Source organism: Tetrao urogallus (genome assembly GCF_951394365.1).
Source record: "Tetrao urogallus genome assembly, chromosome: 11".
Lineage (NCBI taxonomy): Eukaryota > Metazoa > Chordata > Aves > Galliformes > Phasianidae > Tetrao > Tetrao urogallus.
Window position 1 is genome coordinate 11,275,368 of NC_136824.1, and position 20,170 is coordinate 11,295,537.

The 20,170-nt window shown below is 43.3% G+C and overlaps 1 protein-coding gene across 1 annotated transcript in view; it reads left to right on the plus strand.

The window, feature by feature from the left end:
• The window catches only part of TNFAIP8L3 (TNF alpha induced protein 8 like 3), a gene marked incomplete at its 3' end in the record, with an annotated part of 39,463 nt that extends 24,671 nt beyond the window's left edge, over positions 1 to 14,792 (plus strand). Inside the window, exon 2 of the mRNA XM_079540838.1 lies at positions 14,230 to 14,792. Within this exon, the coding sequence (XP_079396964.1) occupies positions 14,230 to 14,792 (563 nt within the window). The remainder of the gene's footprint in view (positions 1 to 14,229) is intronic.
• Positions 14,793 to 20,170: the final 5,378 nt, after the last annotated feature.

Here is a 20,170-nt window from a genome sequence, read left to right on the forward strand (position 1 = left end):
AAACGTAGAAGAGGAAAGTAATGAAACAACACAGTCATACAGCCATATGCAAACTCTGCAATTCAGCTGTATATTCCTGCAATACTGAAATATGCCAAATTACTTTAACAATTTTTGGTCTGTGTTTTATTCTGGGATGAAATACACAGCTCTAGAATTCTCAAGCACACCCTGTATGTTGGTAACATAGCCAGTGCTGCCCTGAATAACTTCTTGTGCAGAGTCACATCTAAAGATTCACTCTAACAGCACTGATATTCTGTTACCCAGAACTCACTGGCTACATTCTAAGACAGCAACTGCAGAGAGATTCGGATCCTACATGCAATTCACAGGGGGGAAAAAAAGAAGTCTTAGCTGATTCTGAGCACAAAGATGAGGCCAAAACGTTGGCAATGACAGATGACATTTGTTAGGTTCTTCACCCACTGCCTCCATTTGTCAGAAATCACACATGCTCTCACACACTGCTCACATTTCTAGGCAGTGTCTCTCTATATAAGATCAGGTTGTGGCACTGAGTTTTATTTTTTTAATAAAAGCTTTCCACAAGTGATTTCCATGTATATTAAAATCAAATAAGTGTCATCTGATGCAACATTATACCAGCACCACTGGGCTGCGTTTAATGAGCTCACAAAGCAGGGAGCTGGGCTGAGAGGCTCACCGGGGTGCCCATTGCTGGAAGAAAATGTGATTTTATCATCTTTCTCATAGAAGGACTGGCTATTAGGCATGCTGGAAGGGTAAAGCAGTCAGAAAGCTTGCACTTTGTCTGTGAGAATGAGAATATTTAATATTTGAGGACAGGGCATTGAAAGCAGGTAGTGTAAATCAGTTTCAGGCTTTAGGTTTGAAGAAAGGGTAGACAGGCTCCCCAGATGATGAGGAGATGCTGGTAGCATCACTCCTCCATAGGTCATGGAGATGCCTGGAGCTAGGAAGGGTCCAGCACTGCCAGCAGCTGAGGATCTTTGCCCACCGCAAAGGCAGAGATCCCCAATGGCACCATCAGGCTCAGAGGAAGAGAACAGATTGCTACAGAAAAGAACCATTGAATAGACTTGGAGGGGGTGGAGTAATAATAAACCATGCCAGCAGCAAGTTTGGCAGCAAGTGTAGCTGACCTCCCTGTCATGGAGCTGAGTTACATTCTGTGCAGTGCTTTGCCAAAGGAAGTTTCGAATCTATGGCAGTGCAGGGCTCAATAACAACATCAGCAGCTCAAATTAGCAGTAATTGAAATGAAGCAAGGAGAATAAACAGAAAGGTTCCTATTCCAGATCTGAAAAAGGACAGTTAATTCATAATGTTGAATATATGATGTGCGATGCCTGCACGAGCAAGGCTGCAAACTTTCTGTCTTTTGGTCTAAGTCATTCCAGGAAGTTTCATTAAATGATGACTGTTAACTAAGGTAAATGATTTAGATCTATTTCAGAATATCACGGAGCCAGACTACTAGGTGATAATAATCTAAATGTTATTGCTAATATTCCATTCTCTGTGAGCAGCATAGCAATATTTGTATTTGGAGCACAAATACTGGTTTATTGTGTTTATTAGGCTTTGTGGTGCAAACCTCTAGCAAACACTTGAGATTATTTTGGTATAAAAGTTACTGCTAAAGAATGACAAGCATACGGTCACTCCTTCTTCATGCTCCTGTCATCACTAAAAAGAATACAAAAACATGGTTTGATTGAGGGCTTCTTGTGGCAGTCACTGCCTTCTGCTCCTTGTTTATATCATTAGAGTTGAATGGCCCTGGATCATTGCATGGCAAGTGCAAGAATACAGATAGATGCTGTTTCAGGAAAATCTGAAACATATAAGGACACATGAGCCTGGTATTCTTCTTTCTCTAGACAAGCATATCTTGCAGACTGCCAGGCTCTCCTCATAGAATTGCCTCCAAAGCAAAAGCAGTGCATCCTGGGCTCTGTTATTTAGCATGTACTGGAGGCACTAAAAATTCATGCCTGAGATTAGAAACAGCAAAACAGAGCAAATAGCTCTAGAGGCAGCAGTTGTTTTGGTGGAATTCATTATTTCAGTAAGCACAAATACTTTCAGGAGAGCTGAAATTGTCTTTTATTCAATTGCCATTGCTTAACAGATACAGAGGCAGCAGCTCTGCTGGCATCTGAAACAGCGAGATGAGAACAGCACGGGGGCTGCGCACGTTTTAATCTTATTATTAAGCTGGGCCTGATTCAGGCTGTGTGGAGTCTCTCTAGAGACTGTTATGACTGCTGTACTCAGAGGTAACATTTCTGCATTATACCAACATTCAGCTGGATGCCTGTATTACGTGCGTAGGTATCAGCAGGAATAAGCTCTGGACACGTGTATTCAGATTTCACAGGCCTGAAGCCTCACGAGGACGGCACATTCTGCATATCTGTGTTTATCACTGAAGCTTATCCATGGATTTTCTTCGGGTTGCATATAGTCAGGGGATTTTTCCATTTTTCCCTCTCCAAATTCAGTTCTGAATCCAAATGGCTGTGTTTTTGTATAAGGGTACATAGAAGGAAATCATCACTGTTACTCGCATCCTTCGCCAGAATAATAAAACAGACCTCCTGAGAACCATCTTGACCACTGCAAGATTTTTTCCAACCTCTTTTCCATTTCTGCTTTCCTGAAATAAAAGGTTGCACTTGGAGTGAACTTCTCCACTACAGGCAGTCATTGCTACTGCCCTTAAACTTGTATGACGGACACCTTCGTGACAGAGGAAGCGTCCCCTTAATCAGGATGTTCCTCTTGATATGATAAATTTCACAATACATAGAGACAACGAATGAGATAAAAGCATGAAACCAGATGATCGCCTTTAGCATTATCCCCTAAAGGAGCTCTGATTGTAAAGGCACCCTGTGTGTTTCTTGAGTGATTTACATCGCTGTGAAAGCATTACATGCTTATTGTCATGCTTATCCTTTCAGTTTAAGGCTAGAACAAGAAAAACATCGTGCTTAATCTAGGCTCTCCTCCCTTTCTTTCCAGAACATCTTCAGGACTTTTCTCTCATTAGTACAGGATAGCAGGACACTGACTTTTGGCAGGTAATATTCATGCAGATCTCATACCGAGGAGAAAGAGAATCAAAGTAAAAATCCACCTGGTTAGACTCTGTATATTTCCACAAAAAATTGTCTTCTTTTGCTCTCCTTGTTGTGAGATTTGGCACATATTTTCATTAATTTTTACTAGGGTACACTGATGGCTTTGTGATATAACAATTCTCTAGGTTAAAGAAAAGGCTGGATAAACACTGGTCACTTGTTATGACAGCATTTCAGGGAACTCAGCAGGTGGCCCTGTTCACGTGGATGGATGCCTAACAGCATACGTCTTTTTTCCATCTCCTGTACCATTTTAGTGCTGTGCACATCCTGCCTGGGTGCTTGGCCTCATGCCACAGGTGAGCCGTGCAGAGCAGATCGCCCAGAGGACACACTGAAGTCCAGATCAGGCTTCATCTTAAAGGAAAGGAGTCATAGATCACATCTGAGGCATGCAGCAACATGTGCTTCTTCCCACCAGTAAGCCCCCGATCAGATGCACAAAGACTTGTAAGAAATGGGGAGCGTGATGAATCCCAGCTGTGCAGTGCTGACCAGCATTCATTTTTTCCTTCAGGCAGGAGTTTTCCATCCAGAATCTGGGTTGGCCATCTCCCCAGTAGCTGGTCTCCTCCAGAGACATCTTAAAAAGAAATAAAGGCTTTCGCACAGCCTAACGTTCTGTAACTGTAAAATCTTTATTTTTTTCTTATTTAATACAACCAGGCAAACAGTAGAGCATTGTTTTAAACCCTGAGTAGATGGAGAATCTTCTAGTTTCATTGCTCTCCTTTGGGAAAAAGCTTCTCTTTCCTTTTTTAAGTACTCACATCTTCCGCCTTTTCAATTTCAGCTTTGCTGTTAAATACTTCTCTAGCACTTTCAGCCTGAGAACAAGCCATTGCTTTATCCCTGGATTGACAGCACTGACGTATTCAGTTTGGATTTTGCACGTAAAGGTATACATAGAGGCAGTGTGTGCGTGGGCAGCTGCTTCAGTGTTATGGCCTTCATCTGCTCTCAGCTGAGGAAGAAAACTGAGCTAAAAGGAATTCACCCATGGGCTCCTCAGCTGGGATAAGCAGAGGACTTCTCTTTTTTTTTTTTTTTTAACTGCAAGCCCATTGGTTCATTTGTCACTGTTCCACTGAACTAACTCATTAAAGATGGACCCTGTGCTACCAGTACTGAGATCATAATTAAACAGCAAATAGGTTTGGTTTCTTCACAGGGGGCTGTGTGGCACAAATCTCTCGAGGAATCCTTAAACTTTCAGTGGAAGGGAGAAAAAAAAGCACTTAAAATGAGTTACAATAAAGCAAACCAGGCCCCATTCAGACACTGATAATATCAGCAGTTCTTACTTGGAAAGGAAGGACGCCCTCAGGCCTCGAGGACTCGCAAAGGCAACATTCCCATCTGGTGTTGTGCCTGTGTTAAAAAGCTACAGCACAGAACCCCAGCTTACTGGAGCTGAGCGAAATAAAACTTTCTGCTTCAAATGGCAATGAAGTTCCATGCTGTTTATGAGGGCAGAGCAGGGGCTGATGTCCTGTCACCTATTATGGTAAAGGTTGGAGGAGCGGAGCAAAGCACCGCGTCGTGCAGGCAGCATGGGAGCGTGCTGTGAGTGCTGCGTCCTGGGAAACGGCAGAGAGCAAAGGGGTCCTGCACGTGGGAATGGGCAAATTAACCTCTGAACTTGAGTATTCCCACACTAGGAATAAAAGTTCTGGACTGTGCTTAGGTGCTTTAACAAACTTAGGCCTTCATGTTCCTGTTGGAAAGCTTTAGTAAATACACAGGCATAAGCAGCACCCACACACCTTATAAGCAGCAGCTCTGAAGCATAGAAAGTGTTATCACTAAGCATTGCTGGAGATGAAGGTTTAAAAGAATATTTCTGACATAACTGACTTACACACCTGCAGAGTCTTCTGTATGAGAAGTACTTTTTCTAAATGAAAAGCCATAGGATAAACTGCAGATCTGAATGGTGTGGTGGAGGACGGAACTGCTGGTTCAGTCCTCTCCCCAGGGAGCCCAGCTGGTCAGCAGCAGCCCCCCACCTTCTGCACTCACAGCTCATTGTTCTTGGATCTTTGTTCACCTTGACCTTGTTTAGCAAAAATGCTTTCCCTCCCCCACACTTTCCTTCGGCCTTGTACTGTGCTGCAGAGTAATGCCATCTTTAGTTTCATGGCATCCTTGGACCAGCTGTCCCAACTCCTTGCTTTCTCACGGAATTTTGTACATCCCCAGAGCATGGATGTGGTTATTTTTCATGCTAATCTCAATATATCACAGTCAGAAATAGAAGTACTCTATGTAAAAGGCAGAGGGGTGCATCTCTGGAGAAGGAGCAGTTACTGCAAGAAGAAAACTTCAAGCTCTGAAATAAACATACAGAATTTTCTTCCTGAGTGCATAAGAAAGAGGGAAAAAGAGAAATCAATGAACCAGTATCAGAAGTGAAGCACACATGTGCTGCACGGAGGCCATGTTTATACTTAGTGATGATACTGCCAAGCCTTGCTCTACAACATATGACCATACTCCTACTGAGAATTGCTGGCTTCTGTGCGACTGCTGGGGAAGGACTACAAAGCATCTGAGCCACGGATGCACAGCAAGACTTATGCCTCCCATTAGCCAGGAGTTATAAATGCGGTAATTACTAAGCACAGATCTCACAAAAGCCCAAATACCTCCACAGCCCTCATCTTCCCATTCACTAACAGCAGGGTGTGCAAAGGGAAAGAATCTAAACAATTCCTGAAATGGGAGTGAGGTCCCCTAAGACCTGCTGCAAGCACTCAGACATGGGAGCAGGGTGTAGCTGTTCCCTGGCTCCAAACCCACACGAGAGCAGGCACAGATTGGACCAGCAGATCCATTTCTGGGCATTTGCAAGCAGCTGCTCAAAGCACAGGCCTGTGGGGCACGAAGCACCTGCCACCATCCAGGCTCTGCTGCTTCTTTTCATTTTTGGATTTGTTTTCTTTCCCCCCCTGTGGACGCACATGTAATTTGTGTGGAAGGGGCAGCAGGAATGATGGTGTGCACTGAACAGAAAACTGCAACAGCTGTCAGTGAGGTGGTTCTGCCTGTTGCATGTCAGGGTGCCTGGCTGTATTCCCTATGGAATACAGGCAGTGCTCACAATTACAGCTTTCCCTGTTTTTGCACAAAACAGAGTCTACCAGCTTGGAAACTGCTCACGAAGCAGCACCAACAGCAAGTTCTGCAGGTCATCTGCAAGACACTGCTACAGTAATTGTGTCTGTGTAAAAACTGGAGAGCTAGGAGACCTTGCGAGGTTTGTCAGGGCTTGTGAAATTCTATGACAAATACCTTGGCAAGAAAATCTTCCTTTCTTGATAATAATGACATGTGTAGAAGAATATGAGGGTTGCATCCTTATGAAGGATGAGACATTTTTCCCCCTCACAAGAAAATCGACTTGCTGTTCATTGCGTGCCTATATTCTGCCTATGCATAAGGCAGTTACTTAGCGTGTATCAAAGAACTTACCACTGTCCTGTTGGGAAAATCACACAGCTTAACATGCAAACAAGAATAATTTTCTATAGAGATAATGATTTGTGTAACTGGACTGTTACACAGTCACCAAAATACCTTACTTGTAAAGGTTCCTCATCTTTAGGGAGAAGGTGTAAGAAGTGTGATGAACGTGGAGAAGACAAAGGAAGTTAAGAACAAAATATTTCAAAGACTGAAATTAAACTCTGAGTTAATGCCCAGGATTTGCTGTAAAGCACACTGAAAAATCACTAACAGTTTGAAGGCAAAAGAATTGGTTCATAAGCAATTTAAGATGTCCCCATTTGCCTGCACAGGGCTCCTCACTTGTTTCTATGAACTGCCCATATATACCACAGCTCCTGCTGTAATGCTGTACATATATCAGCACACCTTTCTTATCTAGAAGGTTTTCTTGATCAAACTTACAATTTAAAGAGAAACACAGCTATTAGAATTATAAACTATTTCCATCTCAAAATGCAGGGACAGCATCAAGAGCAGTTGCCAGCTGCCACATTTCCCACAGCATTACACAGCTAGACTTGAGCTGCTTGCGTGCAGGGCTGTAGTTTCACATTAAAGAGAGCCTCCCCCTGCAGTCTCACTGCCTGAAGCTCATTCCCAGTAACAAATGTATGGGCTATTATGGCTCCTGCTACTGCAAATACCTCCCCTGGCTCAGCTCGCAGTCACTGTGCGAGCGTTTTGTCTCACAGCATCAGCCAGAGTTACAGGGGCATTTTCTTGGGTAATGATGTTCACTACTTTTGATGTATTTTGCACTTGCTATCAAACAGCAGTAACACTGGAAGACTTGAAGTCTGTTTATAAAATACAGTGATTGATGTATCAAAACCTTTTTCAGTTGTATAGCAAAATTGGTTCTTAAAAACCAATACTTTATTATCGCTGCTGGCAGACAGACTTACTCATCAGCACAAGACCTGAGCAATTCTAGATAAGAGGAGAGCCGTGTTTGCTGCCTGTTTGTGTAGCAGTGGTGCTGCATGAGCACTCTGCCTTGCTTACACCAACTGCCAGAAGCCAGCCAGGTGTTTGCTACTTCGGCACAGCTGTGAGCATGTTACAAAACAGGAGGTACAAAATTTAAACTAAGCATCTGAAAGCCAGTCTACAAGGATACTGATGTGGCAACTAGATGTTAGCAGCCAGTCCTAGACCTTGCTTCTGATGCAGGTTACCAGATTAACAAAATTCAGGTGGCTGCTTTCAGAGCTGTGACCTGGTCACCCACACACACAGAAAGGACTTCCTTTGCCAGCTGTTTTTAGACACAGGACGTGTTTCAGTTCACACCCTATGAGGGCAGCAGGAGGAGTGCTCAGCAGTGCTGTCAGAGCTGATCATAGAATGGCTTGGGTTGGAAGGGATCCGCAGGATCATCGAGTTCCAACCCCCTTATCCCATGCAGGGCCACCAACCTCCAGATCCAGTTCTACACCAGGTGTCCCAGGGCCCCATCCTGCCTGGTCTTGAATACCTCCAGGGACAGAGCACCCACCTCTCTGGGCAGAGTGTTCCAGCACCTCACCGCTCTCTGTGAAGAACTTCCCCTGACACCCAATCTAAACCTTCTCTCCCTGAGCTGAAAACCATTCCCCCTTGTCCTATCACTGCCTATCCTTATAAACAGTTGAAGGAAGCAGCAGCTGAGCTGCTCCTCCCCAGCTGCAGCTGGGAGCAGGGCTGGGGCACTGCAGCAGCTCTAATCCACTGAAGGAGCTCCTCAGCTCCTATGCCAGGTGCTGAAGGCACTGTTGCAACTTTGGGTTAAAGAAGTATTTTCAAAATATAAGCCAGCTGCTGAAATAAGATCATCTTTGGGCATCTCCAATCCCTAGGCTCCCAGAAAGTGTTTCTTTGCAGTGATTGCTGCTTGCATGATGTATCAAGATGAAAAAGTAGAGTTGTTTTGTTTTTTTTTCCCCTCCATTCAGTCACGTTCCCTCTGGCTGGAGCTGTTGCTGCCATTTTCAGCCTGACTTCTGAGGTTTGGACACCAGTACTTCCCCCTGGGGTTGTGCAATTACCAGTCCCCCACCTCCAGTTCCCCCTGCAGAAATGAGCAGCCTTCTTATGTACACAGTAACCATTTGGAAGTGTTAAAAGTTTGAGTGCCGGGCCCCCTGTGCTTACACGTGTTTAAATTGGCCCTCCCTGAATGCTGATATATTCCATCTGGTCTATTGGATTTCTTGGCTTAAAGTCACTGGAAGCACGGGATGTTTCTCCTGCAGCGATCCTGCGGCTGTCCAGGAGCAGTGTGTGTGTGTGTGTGTGTGTGTGTGTGCTTACAGCAGCTCGCGGGTCGCTCCGTACCAAAGTGCTGTGAGAGAACTTCTTCTCCCACATTTTTTTCTGCCTGGCCTGAGAGCTATTTTGAAATCCTGAGTTCTGCCTTCACTTCTGCTCATCTGTTCCATAGCGTGAATGATACACGAAGGAGAAGTGCAATACATGCATTTGCCTCTAGCTACCATTTTATATCACTAAACTTTTTTTATGATGGCTGCAAATTAAGCAACTGAGTTTTTTTGCTGTTTTTACACGTTCTCCTTTCTAAATCCGTGCTAGCTTTTTCTTGTCCATAGAAGCTTAATGAATCCTACTCTTATTTTCATCAGAGGTTACTTATGCTTTATAAGCTATTTATCTCAAGATAAAGAGACATTACGGTTAGCCGTGTTGTACCAAAACAAGCTGTCAGCCCGAGCTGTCGACAACAGCAGCAGGTTTGAGCAGCCATATAGATACCTGCTGCTTATTTAACTCCTGGTAGGAGCATTATGGAGCCATCCAGGCTGCAAAAGTCCAACCGTCATCCTGACCTAATGAATCACTGAGCCACATCCCATCGTGCCACAACTTCTGATACACTCCATGCAATGGCACAGCTTTTGGTGCTACTGCCCCGTTTGTTCATACCCAAACTCTACAGCTTCTGGGGCAGGTGCACAATACAACACGAATATATATAGATTGCACATGAAGCATTAAAGTCATGAAAACAGTAAATTCCTTTTGTGCGCAGCAGTGCCCAACCCCAGAGCACTTTCCGCGGTGCAGCTCTCAGACAGTGGCAGATGAGAGGACATGCCTGTCCCTTGGCTCTGTCCCCCTCCTCCAGATGGGAGCACTGCCAGCCGCTGGATGGGTGCCCACATTTCCGGCAGCTTTGCTGACTCCTTGAAGGCTGCCTCTTGCTGCAGAGGCTGCACTGCATTTAAAAAAATGAGGATTCAGGAGTATTAAAAATAATTTAGCTTCCTCATCATCTTCATTCTCCTGCACACTTCCCTCTTTTTCAGTTCAAGATGCAGCCCTTCAGTAACATGCAGCACAGCTGCAAGGACCCGTCTGGACTCGCATCATCTCCCAGCCCTGCAGACCTCAGTACCTTCAGAGCCCTGCTCACCTCTATGGGGCTGGTGTGGGCTCAGCAGGGATCCAGCAGCACAGAGCAGCGCAGCACAGGGCAGCCAGCATTTTAGCTCAGATTCAGGTACTCTCAGTTTCAAAGAGAGGTAACACACAGCTGCAGGTGGCATTGCCTCAGGTGAGGCAGAGGAGGCATTCAGCTAATTGATGGATTAGCACAAAAGCTCTAACAGGCACTATAGTAACAGCTCCCAGCGTCAGATACCCAATCTGATCTTCACAGGTGGGGCAAAACCAGATTGATTGCTTCATATCCCTTCTCTTCAAGCAAGCCAACATAATTTTTTAAATAGCACTTGGCAAACTCCACTTCTGCAGACCAGCTCTACTCCATACATTTTTACCTGCAAATGAACACTCCCTTCAGAGTTCAAGGAAATGCCACTTGAGCCTTTTGCCAGCGGTGAAAATATCTTAGCTGCAAAACTTTATTAAGGCTTTGGCTAAGTGGCTAATTGGATTCATCTGCTCAGGGTGGTTGTTTCCACGTCCTTATTTCCAGAAAGTCAGTTATGTTCTCTCCCATGCATAGTGGGGGCATGTACTACGTCTGCTGTCACTTATGTAACGATTGAATGGATATTTACCAAAAAATGCAGTCACTGAGCATTTGATTCTAGCCATTTTGTACTTGGTACAGCCATCTGGAATCATATTATTTTGAGAATATTACAGATGCTCTTGCCTTTTAGGCTCAAAAAACTCCTAAAATTCTTACAAAAATCTTATTTCCCCTCCCTAGAGCTGCCGAACTCTTTTCACACTTCTGTCATGAGGCAGTCCTGTTATCCAGCATCCCTGTTATTAGGGTTCGTGCATACGAGGCATTGCTGCAAGGGGCAGATGGTGAGGTGGCAAGTTGTGCTCAGCACTGCTCTGCAGAGCTGGATGCAGGCAGTCCCCAGACTAGCACTGGTCAGGCTGTGGTGACCCCACCATGAAAATACGAGGTCTGTGGAGCTATGCAGAATGGTGCTGAGGGGTCAAATGCCTTTGCACAGCCTTTTGGAAGAGTTTTCATCATGCACGACTCATTGGGTGACTTAAAGAGAGGAAAAAAGACTTGAGGCAGAACTGGTCTGTACTTCAATGAAAACTAAGACATCTGAATTTCTATAACGGGGACTAACCATTACCTTGCAAAGCACTGTGCTGGGAGGTTGGGTTTTCTTTTTTAGGTTTGGTGTAACATTGTTGAATGCTAATAGCTTCTGTAACGCTGTTTCTGATTTGTTTTGCTGTGTGAAAGAAAGCAGAAAATAGAAGCGCTGGCTGTAGGAGGCGAAGATGTTTAAAGAGAAATATATTGCAGGAAGACTTCCACTGTAAACCTGCCGTGATCAGAAGAGCCAGAATTTCACGCGGCTCACCTCATGTTGTGCAAAGAGCAGCGTCCAAATTCTCCTCGAGCTCCAGCAGCTCAGGGCCGTGCTCACTGCCCTGGGGAGCTGTTCCGTGCCCACCAGCCTCTGGTGCAGACCTTCCCTCCCCTCCACCCACCCCTCTGCAGCACAGCTCCACGCTGTTCCCTCAGGCCCTGTTGCTGCCCTGGACAGCAGAGCTCCCTGGCAGGAGCTGCAGCCTCCAGAGGCCTCCCCTCAGCTCCTCGGCTCTGGGCTGAGCAAACCCAGGGACTCAGCCACTGCTCACACAGCACGCCCTCAGACCTTAAACGTTCTCCTAGCTCTTTGGCCACTCTCAAACAGTTTTATGTCCTTGTCAGCACAGGGACAGATGACTGGACTGGCAGCCAGTAGAGACAACAGAGCAGTGGGATTGTCATAATGCAAGTAAATTAATATCCCAGAACTCCCCTCCAATTATTTGCAAGTTCTGATGAAAACAGATACTGAGCACACACATCCACTTAATTAATAGCAAAGGCTTATTACAGAAACAGACACTAATATTCATCTTCCATTTTCCTTTGTCAAATGCACATAATTATTCATCACAGGTACTATTTATATTCCAACACACTGCAAAGTGAAAGAATGCTCTCATCCTGGTTTTATCATTTCTAGATTAAATCACCGTTTTTCTATTCCTTCCAGTCAGCAGACCAGGCCCACAGTTTGCTCTCCCAATGACAGCCAATTCTTTTAAGCGCATTGAATCATGTTTTCCAGGTGGTGGCTCAGCTGAAATTAAAGGGCATTCTTTTGTACAGCTCACTAGTACAGCTATAGTGCACAAGGAATGATGACAACTTCAATGTGACATTCTAGAGAACTTGGAAAACAATTTAAACAGAAGGATAAGGGGCTAAGATAAGGGGGAACGGTTTCAAACTAAGAGAGTGGAGATTTACATTGGATATAAGGAAGAAGTCTTCTACAATAAGAGTGGTGAGGAGGTGGCACAGGTTGCCCAGAGAGGTGGTGGGTGCCCCGGCCCTGGAGACAGCCCACATCAGGCTGGAAGGACTTTATCAGCTGTAGGTGTCCCTGTTCATTGCAGGGGAGTTGAGCTGGATGGTCTCTGCGGGTCCCTTCCAACTCAGATAATTCTGTGACTCAAATTCCCGTATCTACTGCTGCCTCGTGGAATAAAGAAGAAAGCACCAAGAGGCTGTGGTGAAGCACAACAGTTGTGAGCGAAGGCCATGTGGAACACGGTACAGAGATATAGAAATCTGCACCCCCAGCCACTGACAGATCCCTGCTGCACAACTGAATTACAGCAGGCTGTTGCAGGCACTATTTATATGCTAATGGCTGGAAAAGGCCTAATGAGCTCAGCCAAAAACCCACTCAGGCTCCAAAATCAAATCAGCACTGGGACTTTTTAAAAATCTCTTAGCATTTAGGTTCCCCAGCAGCTGGCAAAGGGCCCAAGTGCTCTGTTCCTCACTTCACACCAGGGTCCCCAAGCTGCACACATGCTCATCGGTGACGAAGTACCCTTGGAGCCAATGGGGATCCTGCTACATAGTTCTAAACTGGAGCCCATTTCAGATGAAATCTTTCCATTTCCTTTATTTTGTCCACACAAAGTCCATGAAAAACAAACAACTTTAAGGTGAAAAGCAGAGGAAGGTAAAATTAATCACTACCAGTAGTTATCATAGGATGGCTTAGATTAGAAGGAACGTCAAGTATCATCTAGTTCCAACCCCTGTATGGGGAGGGTTGCTAACACCAGATCAGCACTAGATCAGGTTGCCCATAGCCCCACCCAGCTCAGCCTTGAACAGCTGTAGGGATGGGGCATCCACAGCCTCACCATGAAAAACTTCTCCAACAGCTATTCTAGATCTCCTCTCCTGTAGTTTAAAGCCACTACCTACCCATGTTAAAGGTTGGTTTCCCTCCTGTTTATGAGCTCCCTTTAAATACTGGAGGGCCACTCTCAGGTCTCCTCAGAACCTTCTCTTCTCTGGACTGAGCCCAGCTCCCTCAGCCTGTCTCTGTAGGAGAGGTGCTCCAGCCCTCTGGGTTGTGCTTGTGGTCCTCCCCTCCCCTTTACTGGATCAAGTCCAACAGCAATAGCCACGTGCTGCACATGAACTGCATGCTCTGACACTGTCCTGAGTGAAACCTGCACAGACAGGTAAAAGAAAAATGCAAGATATTTGTATTTATTGATGAATGTACAGAAAGTAGCTGAGGTATTTTCAGCTAGCAGAATCACATGTATTGAGGCAAACGAAACCGTATCCTAGAGTTTTGCAAGCCGATAGCAAATGAGAAAGGCATAGTTACTGGAGACGAAGCAAAATAAAAGCACATCTATGACTGCTGTAGTAGCCCGCACTGAGGGTGCTCAGACTGACCGCGGAGCAACAGTGCCTCCCAATGGCAAGAGGTATAATTCCTTCAAGTTTGAGTAAATATTTGCAAATATTTTGTTTTTCTTATTTACATATATAGGCACATCAAGAGATCTCTCTACCAAGAAAGCTTTAACACAGAACTACTGACCAGAAAAAGCTCTGCTGCTAGTGAACCAGTGGCTAGCAATGACCTGGCCTGGGGATCCCCCACCAGGACATCCAGTCCTCCATTCGTAAGAAAAAAACTTCACTGACAGCAAGACCTGAAACATGGTTAACACTTAAACACACGGGCACTGCTTTTCTTACCTGATGGTAAAAACAATTCACCAAGTAAAATTAACATTTTCCCTCTTTTCTGCTATCCTGAAACAGGTCCCGATTGTTTCAGTTCCAAGAATCTTGCACTGCAAGCCCAGAAAAAGATCCTGAGTAAAATGGCAACCAAAACCATGGCTAACATGCTCATCGATGACACAAGCAGTGAAATCTTTGATGAGCTGTACAAGGTAACAAAGGAACACACCAGAAACAAAAAGGAAGCCCATAAAATTATGAAAGACCTGATTAAAGTGGCGATAAAAATTGGGATCCTCTATCGAAATAATCAGTTCAACCACGAAGAGATGGAAATTGTAGACAAGTTCAGGAAGAAGCTGAATCAAACTGCCATGACAATTGTCAGTTTCTATGAGGTAGAATACACTTTTGACAGAAATGTTCTTGCAGAACTCCTGAATGAGTGTAAAGACCTTGTGCATGAACTGGTAGATCGGCACCTGACACCGAAATCCCACGGGCGCATCAACCACGTCTTCAATCACTTTGCAGATGTGGAATTTCTAACTGCCCTGTACAGCCTGGATGGGGATTGTCGGCCATACCTCAAAAAGATCTGCGATGGCATCAACAAACTACTTGATGAGAAGATCCTCTGAAACTGTGCTCGGAAGCAAGAAACCAGCCAAAAAACTTCTGCCTAGAACTGGCCACCCTTCATGAGCCACGGTGAGCATGAGAGCATCCTTCCTGCTCTTCTTACTGCAGTCTCCAGCAGGAGCCAGAAGGTGCTCACTTGGCACACGATGAAGGGAAAAACCTAAACCAGAAAGCTATCAGTTTTAATGTTTTGTTCACAGATAACCGAGTCTTTTCCAAGGTGTGGCATGAAAAAAAAAAACTGCTGATATATATTGTTCAGAAATAGATTGCTGTACATCATGATCTTACTAGCTTTGTGGTCAAGGCTGAACACATGAAAAGAAAGTAAGCTCAAAAGCATGGCTGTGTTAAAATAGGTGATGGCAAAAGAGCAATGCATGGAATTTACCCAGACTGCCCTTGGTGTGTGCGTTTTTACTATTCCAACAGCAAGTGAAAAGGCTTAGAAGGTAAGGCTATGATGCGTTAAGCTCTTTCCTTTTAAAATGATCAGGAATCAGTGTGAGACTGCATCTCTGAATTCACATGGTATTTAAGTCTATTTAGGGATAATAAATAATACAAACAAGTAAATCAGAATAAAATTTTAAGAGCTGCTCTATGAAACAATATTTCCATTAGAAATTTTTGACTTATACTCAAAAAAAGCTTCATATGAATTTTGAAGAACAGCTCAGTGATTGAAGCTCAAAGGCAATCAAGAAAAAACATATAAAGTAGTTCCTGAATTCTCCCAGTCTCAGGTGCTGCGTATTTGATAACATTGGATGAATTCAGGCTGGAGATGCTGCTGCTCTTTGCATTCACACTGTTCTGTCAGAGCAAAATATTCCTTGCGAACATTTTTAACTTTTGAAGAGGAACACAATTAAGTAACCACTTGCTGTACAAAGCAACATTGACATCTCATATCCTCAATAGATAACATTCAGCCTCAGTAAAGCTCTCATTTTAATGTGTCCATAGTATCAATTTGTGCCAACAATGACAAAAAAAGAACCCCACCTGCTTTGCTCACAGTGCCATCTGAGTGCAGTATGTCCACAGCCCTTTGAAGAGAACGCTACTAACTCTGGTGAGCTTTGTAAACAACCCATTGGTTCAGAGTGTTCTGCTTTTTTTGTTTTTAAGCAAAACGCACCGCTGTCCTGAAACAAAAGATGTTTTGCAAAGAAATACTGGTTTCTGTCAAGTTTTGCTATCATTAAGGAAGAGAACCAGAGCAGATAAGCCAGCTTGCTGCTTGCAGAATCTTACAGCTGGGTTGATGCTGGCTGACCATACGTAAAGGAAGCATGTGCAGAAATCTCTCCTAGCCCCCTGCCTCATACCTCTCAGACTCACCTCAGTCTGCCAAGACATTCAGTGTCATGGGGTTTCTCCATTCTCATGGCACAGCAGACACTCCCATATATTTGAAAGCCATCCCTCCCTAAGGAGAACTTCCAAGCACTGTCACCTATTACTTCACAACATCAAAAAAAATTGTTTTCCCATTTAAAATCTTAAATACAGAGGTAAATTCTGTTCTTCTGCCTTTTCTCACTCTGAGAATAATTGCTGTACTTCCCTACATACAGCTGAGAATACACATACCTCAACTATGTGTATTCTCTGCAGTTGTGCTAGAAGCATCCATTCCCAAAAGAATGCATTTTGAAGCAAATGAAAATGGCAGCACAAAACATTACTAGAGCAATTTGGTATCGATGTAATTCTCCGTCATGTTTCCTTCAACTATGAAGAGTATATTCAGTAGCAGTGAATACAGACTATTCCTTTACAACTCAGCATGGGAATGAGATATGAACTTTTGGGACTGAAAGTCTATTAAGATTTGCCTTACAAGGTTGCAAGTTTCAACATTTGCAGAGTCATATTTACACACACCATCAGCTGCTTTCTTTCTCAGAGCACGTACCTGTCAACCAATGCTTCTGAACCACAGTTATTATATCCAGAACTCCTGTTCCAGTGCACAGGTCACATCTGTGTGTTTGTTTCTCCTGTAGCAAATATGTAAGTTTGGTTGGTTGTTTGGATTTTTTTTTTTTTAAGCCAGAGCAAAAGATTATTCAACACTGAAGGTGTCCAAAGCAAAAGGGATATCCTGTATACGTGACTTTATTTCTGTGTGTTGCAAGTGCCGATGTTCCAGATTCTGATATTTTAGACGAGCCAGCTGAACACCTGTCATCTTATTTATGAATCAGAGTAGCCTTAAGGAAAGAAGATGTTTTTTAGTATTTATCATACTTGCATATCCAGTATATTCATTGTTTACTTTTGTACTAGTAGCTTGCTCTGTAACAACATTGCTAAATACTGGCAATGGTCATCTTAAGTATATGATGTATTATCATATTCGTGGATTAAAAAATGTGTGATTACTGCCCTTTTTTCTTTCACTTGATTTCTTTGTTCTACTACCCAAAGCAAACTGAAATTGAAATTAGTTCCTTCCTAAGAGGAAGGAATTAGTTTAATCTTGTCATCTTCAATGTTTGCAACTCTTTGAAGACCACATTTTGTGAATGTAGGAGGAAGGAACATGGACAAATTAGGTGTTTAAAAGAAAACCGAAAAGCAGGACAAAGGAAATCCCCATTTTTCAGACTCCTACATCGTTAGCACTTGAGCTAACTATGACACTGCTCCATCCATTCTGCAGTATGGCTCAGGGGCTTTCAGCCTAAGAACCTCCCTGCAAACCACATGGAGGACCTGCCTTCAGGGCCCAGCCTCTCCTCAGTCAGAGCCTGAAGGTGCCAAGAAGGTACCCCTGTGCAAGGCCCACAGCAGCTGTAACATGCCTAAGGCCTAGCTCTTTAGCAAGCGTGCCTTGCAACTGTTTCATTATTTGATTTAGTTCCTATTTAGCTACCTGTGATTTAAGTTAGAAGACATTCCTGGCACAATTCAAATTCCAGTAAAACACTGCTCTTAGGTTAATTTTATTAGTCATACCATGGCAGGACTCGATATTCTCTGCTTCATCACTGCCAACTTTATAACACAGAAACATTAATACTGAAGAAATCCTCAAGAGTGACTGCATTTGGCATCCTAATGAAGTTGCAGATGTACCACAGAACAGGACATTGCACTGAACGTGAAATCTTATTTGTGTTGAAGAAACACTCTCATAGAAAAGCATATTAAATGACTGACCCTGAAAAGACCAAGAGGTAAAACACAACTTCCTCCTACCACAGCAAGAGAACTGCGAAAGCAAGCCTTACCCTGCATGACCTCAGCAGGCCTGCTTCTATTTTTACCAGCTATGATACACACCTCAGATCCAGAAAAAGACACCTCCTTGTCACACAGATAATACAGCCTGAGGGCTGGATGGTGGATGGACAGCACTCACTAGGAGGAAATTTCTATCTTCCCAATATGTAAAAAACATCAGGCAATATCATTTCCAAGCTACTTGCAAACACAGAAGGCCCTGAAGACAGTGCTATTCCTTACACAAATTTATCCTAGTTCCTCACCGGAGGGGCTGGGAATACCTACCAAAGTACTTTCACCAATTTTGACTCTGTCATTAAAAATACTTGAAAATACTTTAGCAACAGGAGAAGCTGATAAAAACAGGAAAAATACTGTTCCCATACAACTTCTCTGTTGACTCCAAAAATGTCCTGAACTCTAAGATGCCTGCAGCACACCACAGTGAAACAGTGAAACCTCCTGGTACCTCAGGCTCTCCAAAATGCTGTTAATCCACCTGTTCAGAAAGTCAATACACTCAGAGCAGCCACCAGTTGTCCTTGAAAGTAAAAGTCTTCATGCTAATTAGATCACAAGCTCACAGTTCCTTCTAGCCCACTTCTACACATCTTATTTCACTTTCCCAGAAATCACATTAATCCTTCAAGAAAGAAAGGAAACCAAGTCACACACACTCCCTAAGTAAAAAATCCCTGCATTTTTCACACCTACCATCATTAATAACTCCAGAAGTGGACAGCATCACTGCTTTGCCCAGTCATGCACTGGGGGTGAAGGTTAAGGACAGAAAATACCACTTCAACTATGAACAAGGCTTCGCACTGCTGCATTCTGGTGATATTTGCAGGGCACCAAACAAACTGATTACTTCTTAATTAAACTACAAAAAACAAAGACTGTGAGAGATTAAGAAAATTATAGCTGGGCATTCTAGAAATAAAGACTAATAGGTACAAATTCTGCAAAACCCTTTATGTGATATAAGCACAATTCTCTTAGAACTGCATATTTATAGCTTACCATACATTATCATACAGTGGAAAAGGTCAGAGAGCATTTACACAAGTTATAGAAGGCATTGCTTTTTCTCTTTTTTAAACACTAGACCAAATAACTGAAATGCTGACATGGTTTAAATGCATAGGCCAAAAACATACTTTCATTACATTTCACATAATTAGAAAAGTTCAACTGCATAACAGAAGTCAGATTTACCAGCAGAAAAATCATTTGCTGGAGATTAACCCACTATCAATCCATTTCCATCTATATAAACTTCCTTGAAGTGACAAGTAAACATTAAAGTACGCAGAACATTAAATATATTTACAGGTTCAGTGCACTTAGATTTCTCAACAAGGTACTGAAACAGCAATATAAAAGGGAAGGAGCTTCACTTTGACAATACAAACAGCATGACTTAAAGAAAAAAAGGAACCATCAGCACATTGACATTGTTACGGTGATTTCACAAACATTTACCAAAACACAGCAAACAGTGCTTTATTTTCCTTTCCAACCAGTGCTTATTGGGTAAGAATCAACAGAACTAAAAGTTAAAACTTCCTTGTTAATATTCAATTTCATATTAACATTCACGAAAGAGAGAATCCTACCACAGACATCATTTACATAACTTCTGAGCCATCCAGACAATTTTCGTGTTCTTAAATAAAACCACAGAAGATATAATTTTTATAGTATTAAAGATTTCATATATTGTCTATATAAATTGAGAATGTTGGGTTTTCAAGGCTGTTAAGTTATTACTGGAAGAAGAGGAAGCGATACAAACACATTCATCGTAAACACTGGACCAACTCAGAGCTCGTATGCCTTACTGCAGCTCCCAGGCACGCACACACAGTACAGCCACATCTGTCATATTGAAGCTATTCATAATTAGAAAATGTAAATGAAGTTTTCATCACATGAATTTTCTTGGACAGAAAATCTAGCCATATTAAATATAAGGTGTCTGAAAGGCACCTCCATGATCTCAGACTTGATCCACATGAAACATCTCAGATGTGGCTCAAACACTGGGGTGCTGCTGACCCCTAAGGAAAAGGAATGGGACTGAAACATGGACAAAGAACTGCAGACAGGAAGTCACTGAAGAGTCTTACATCCC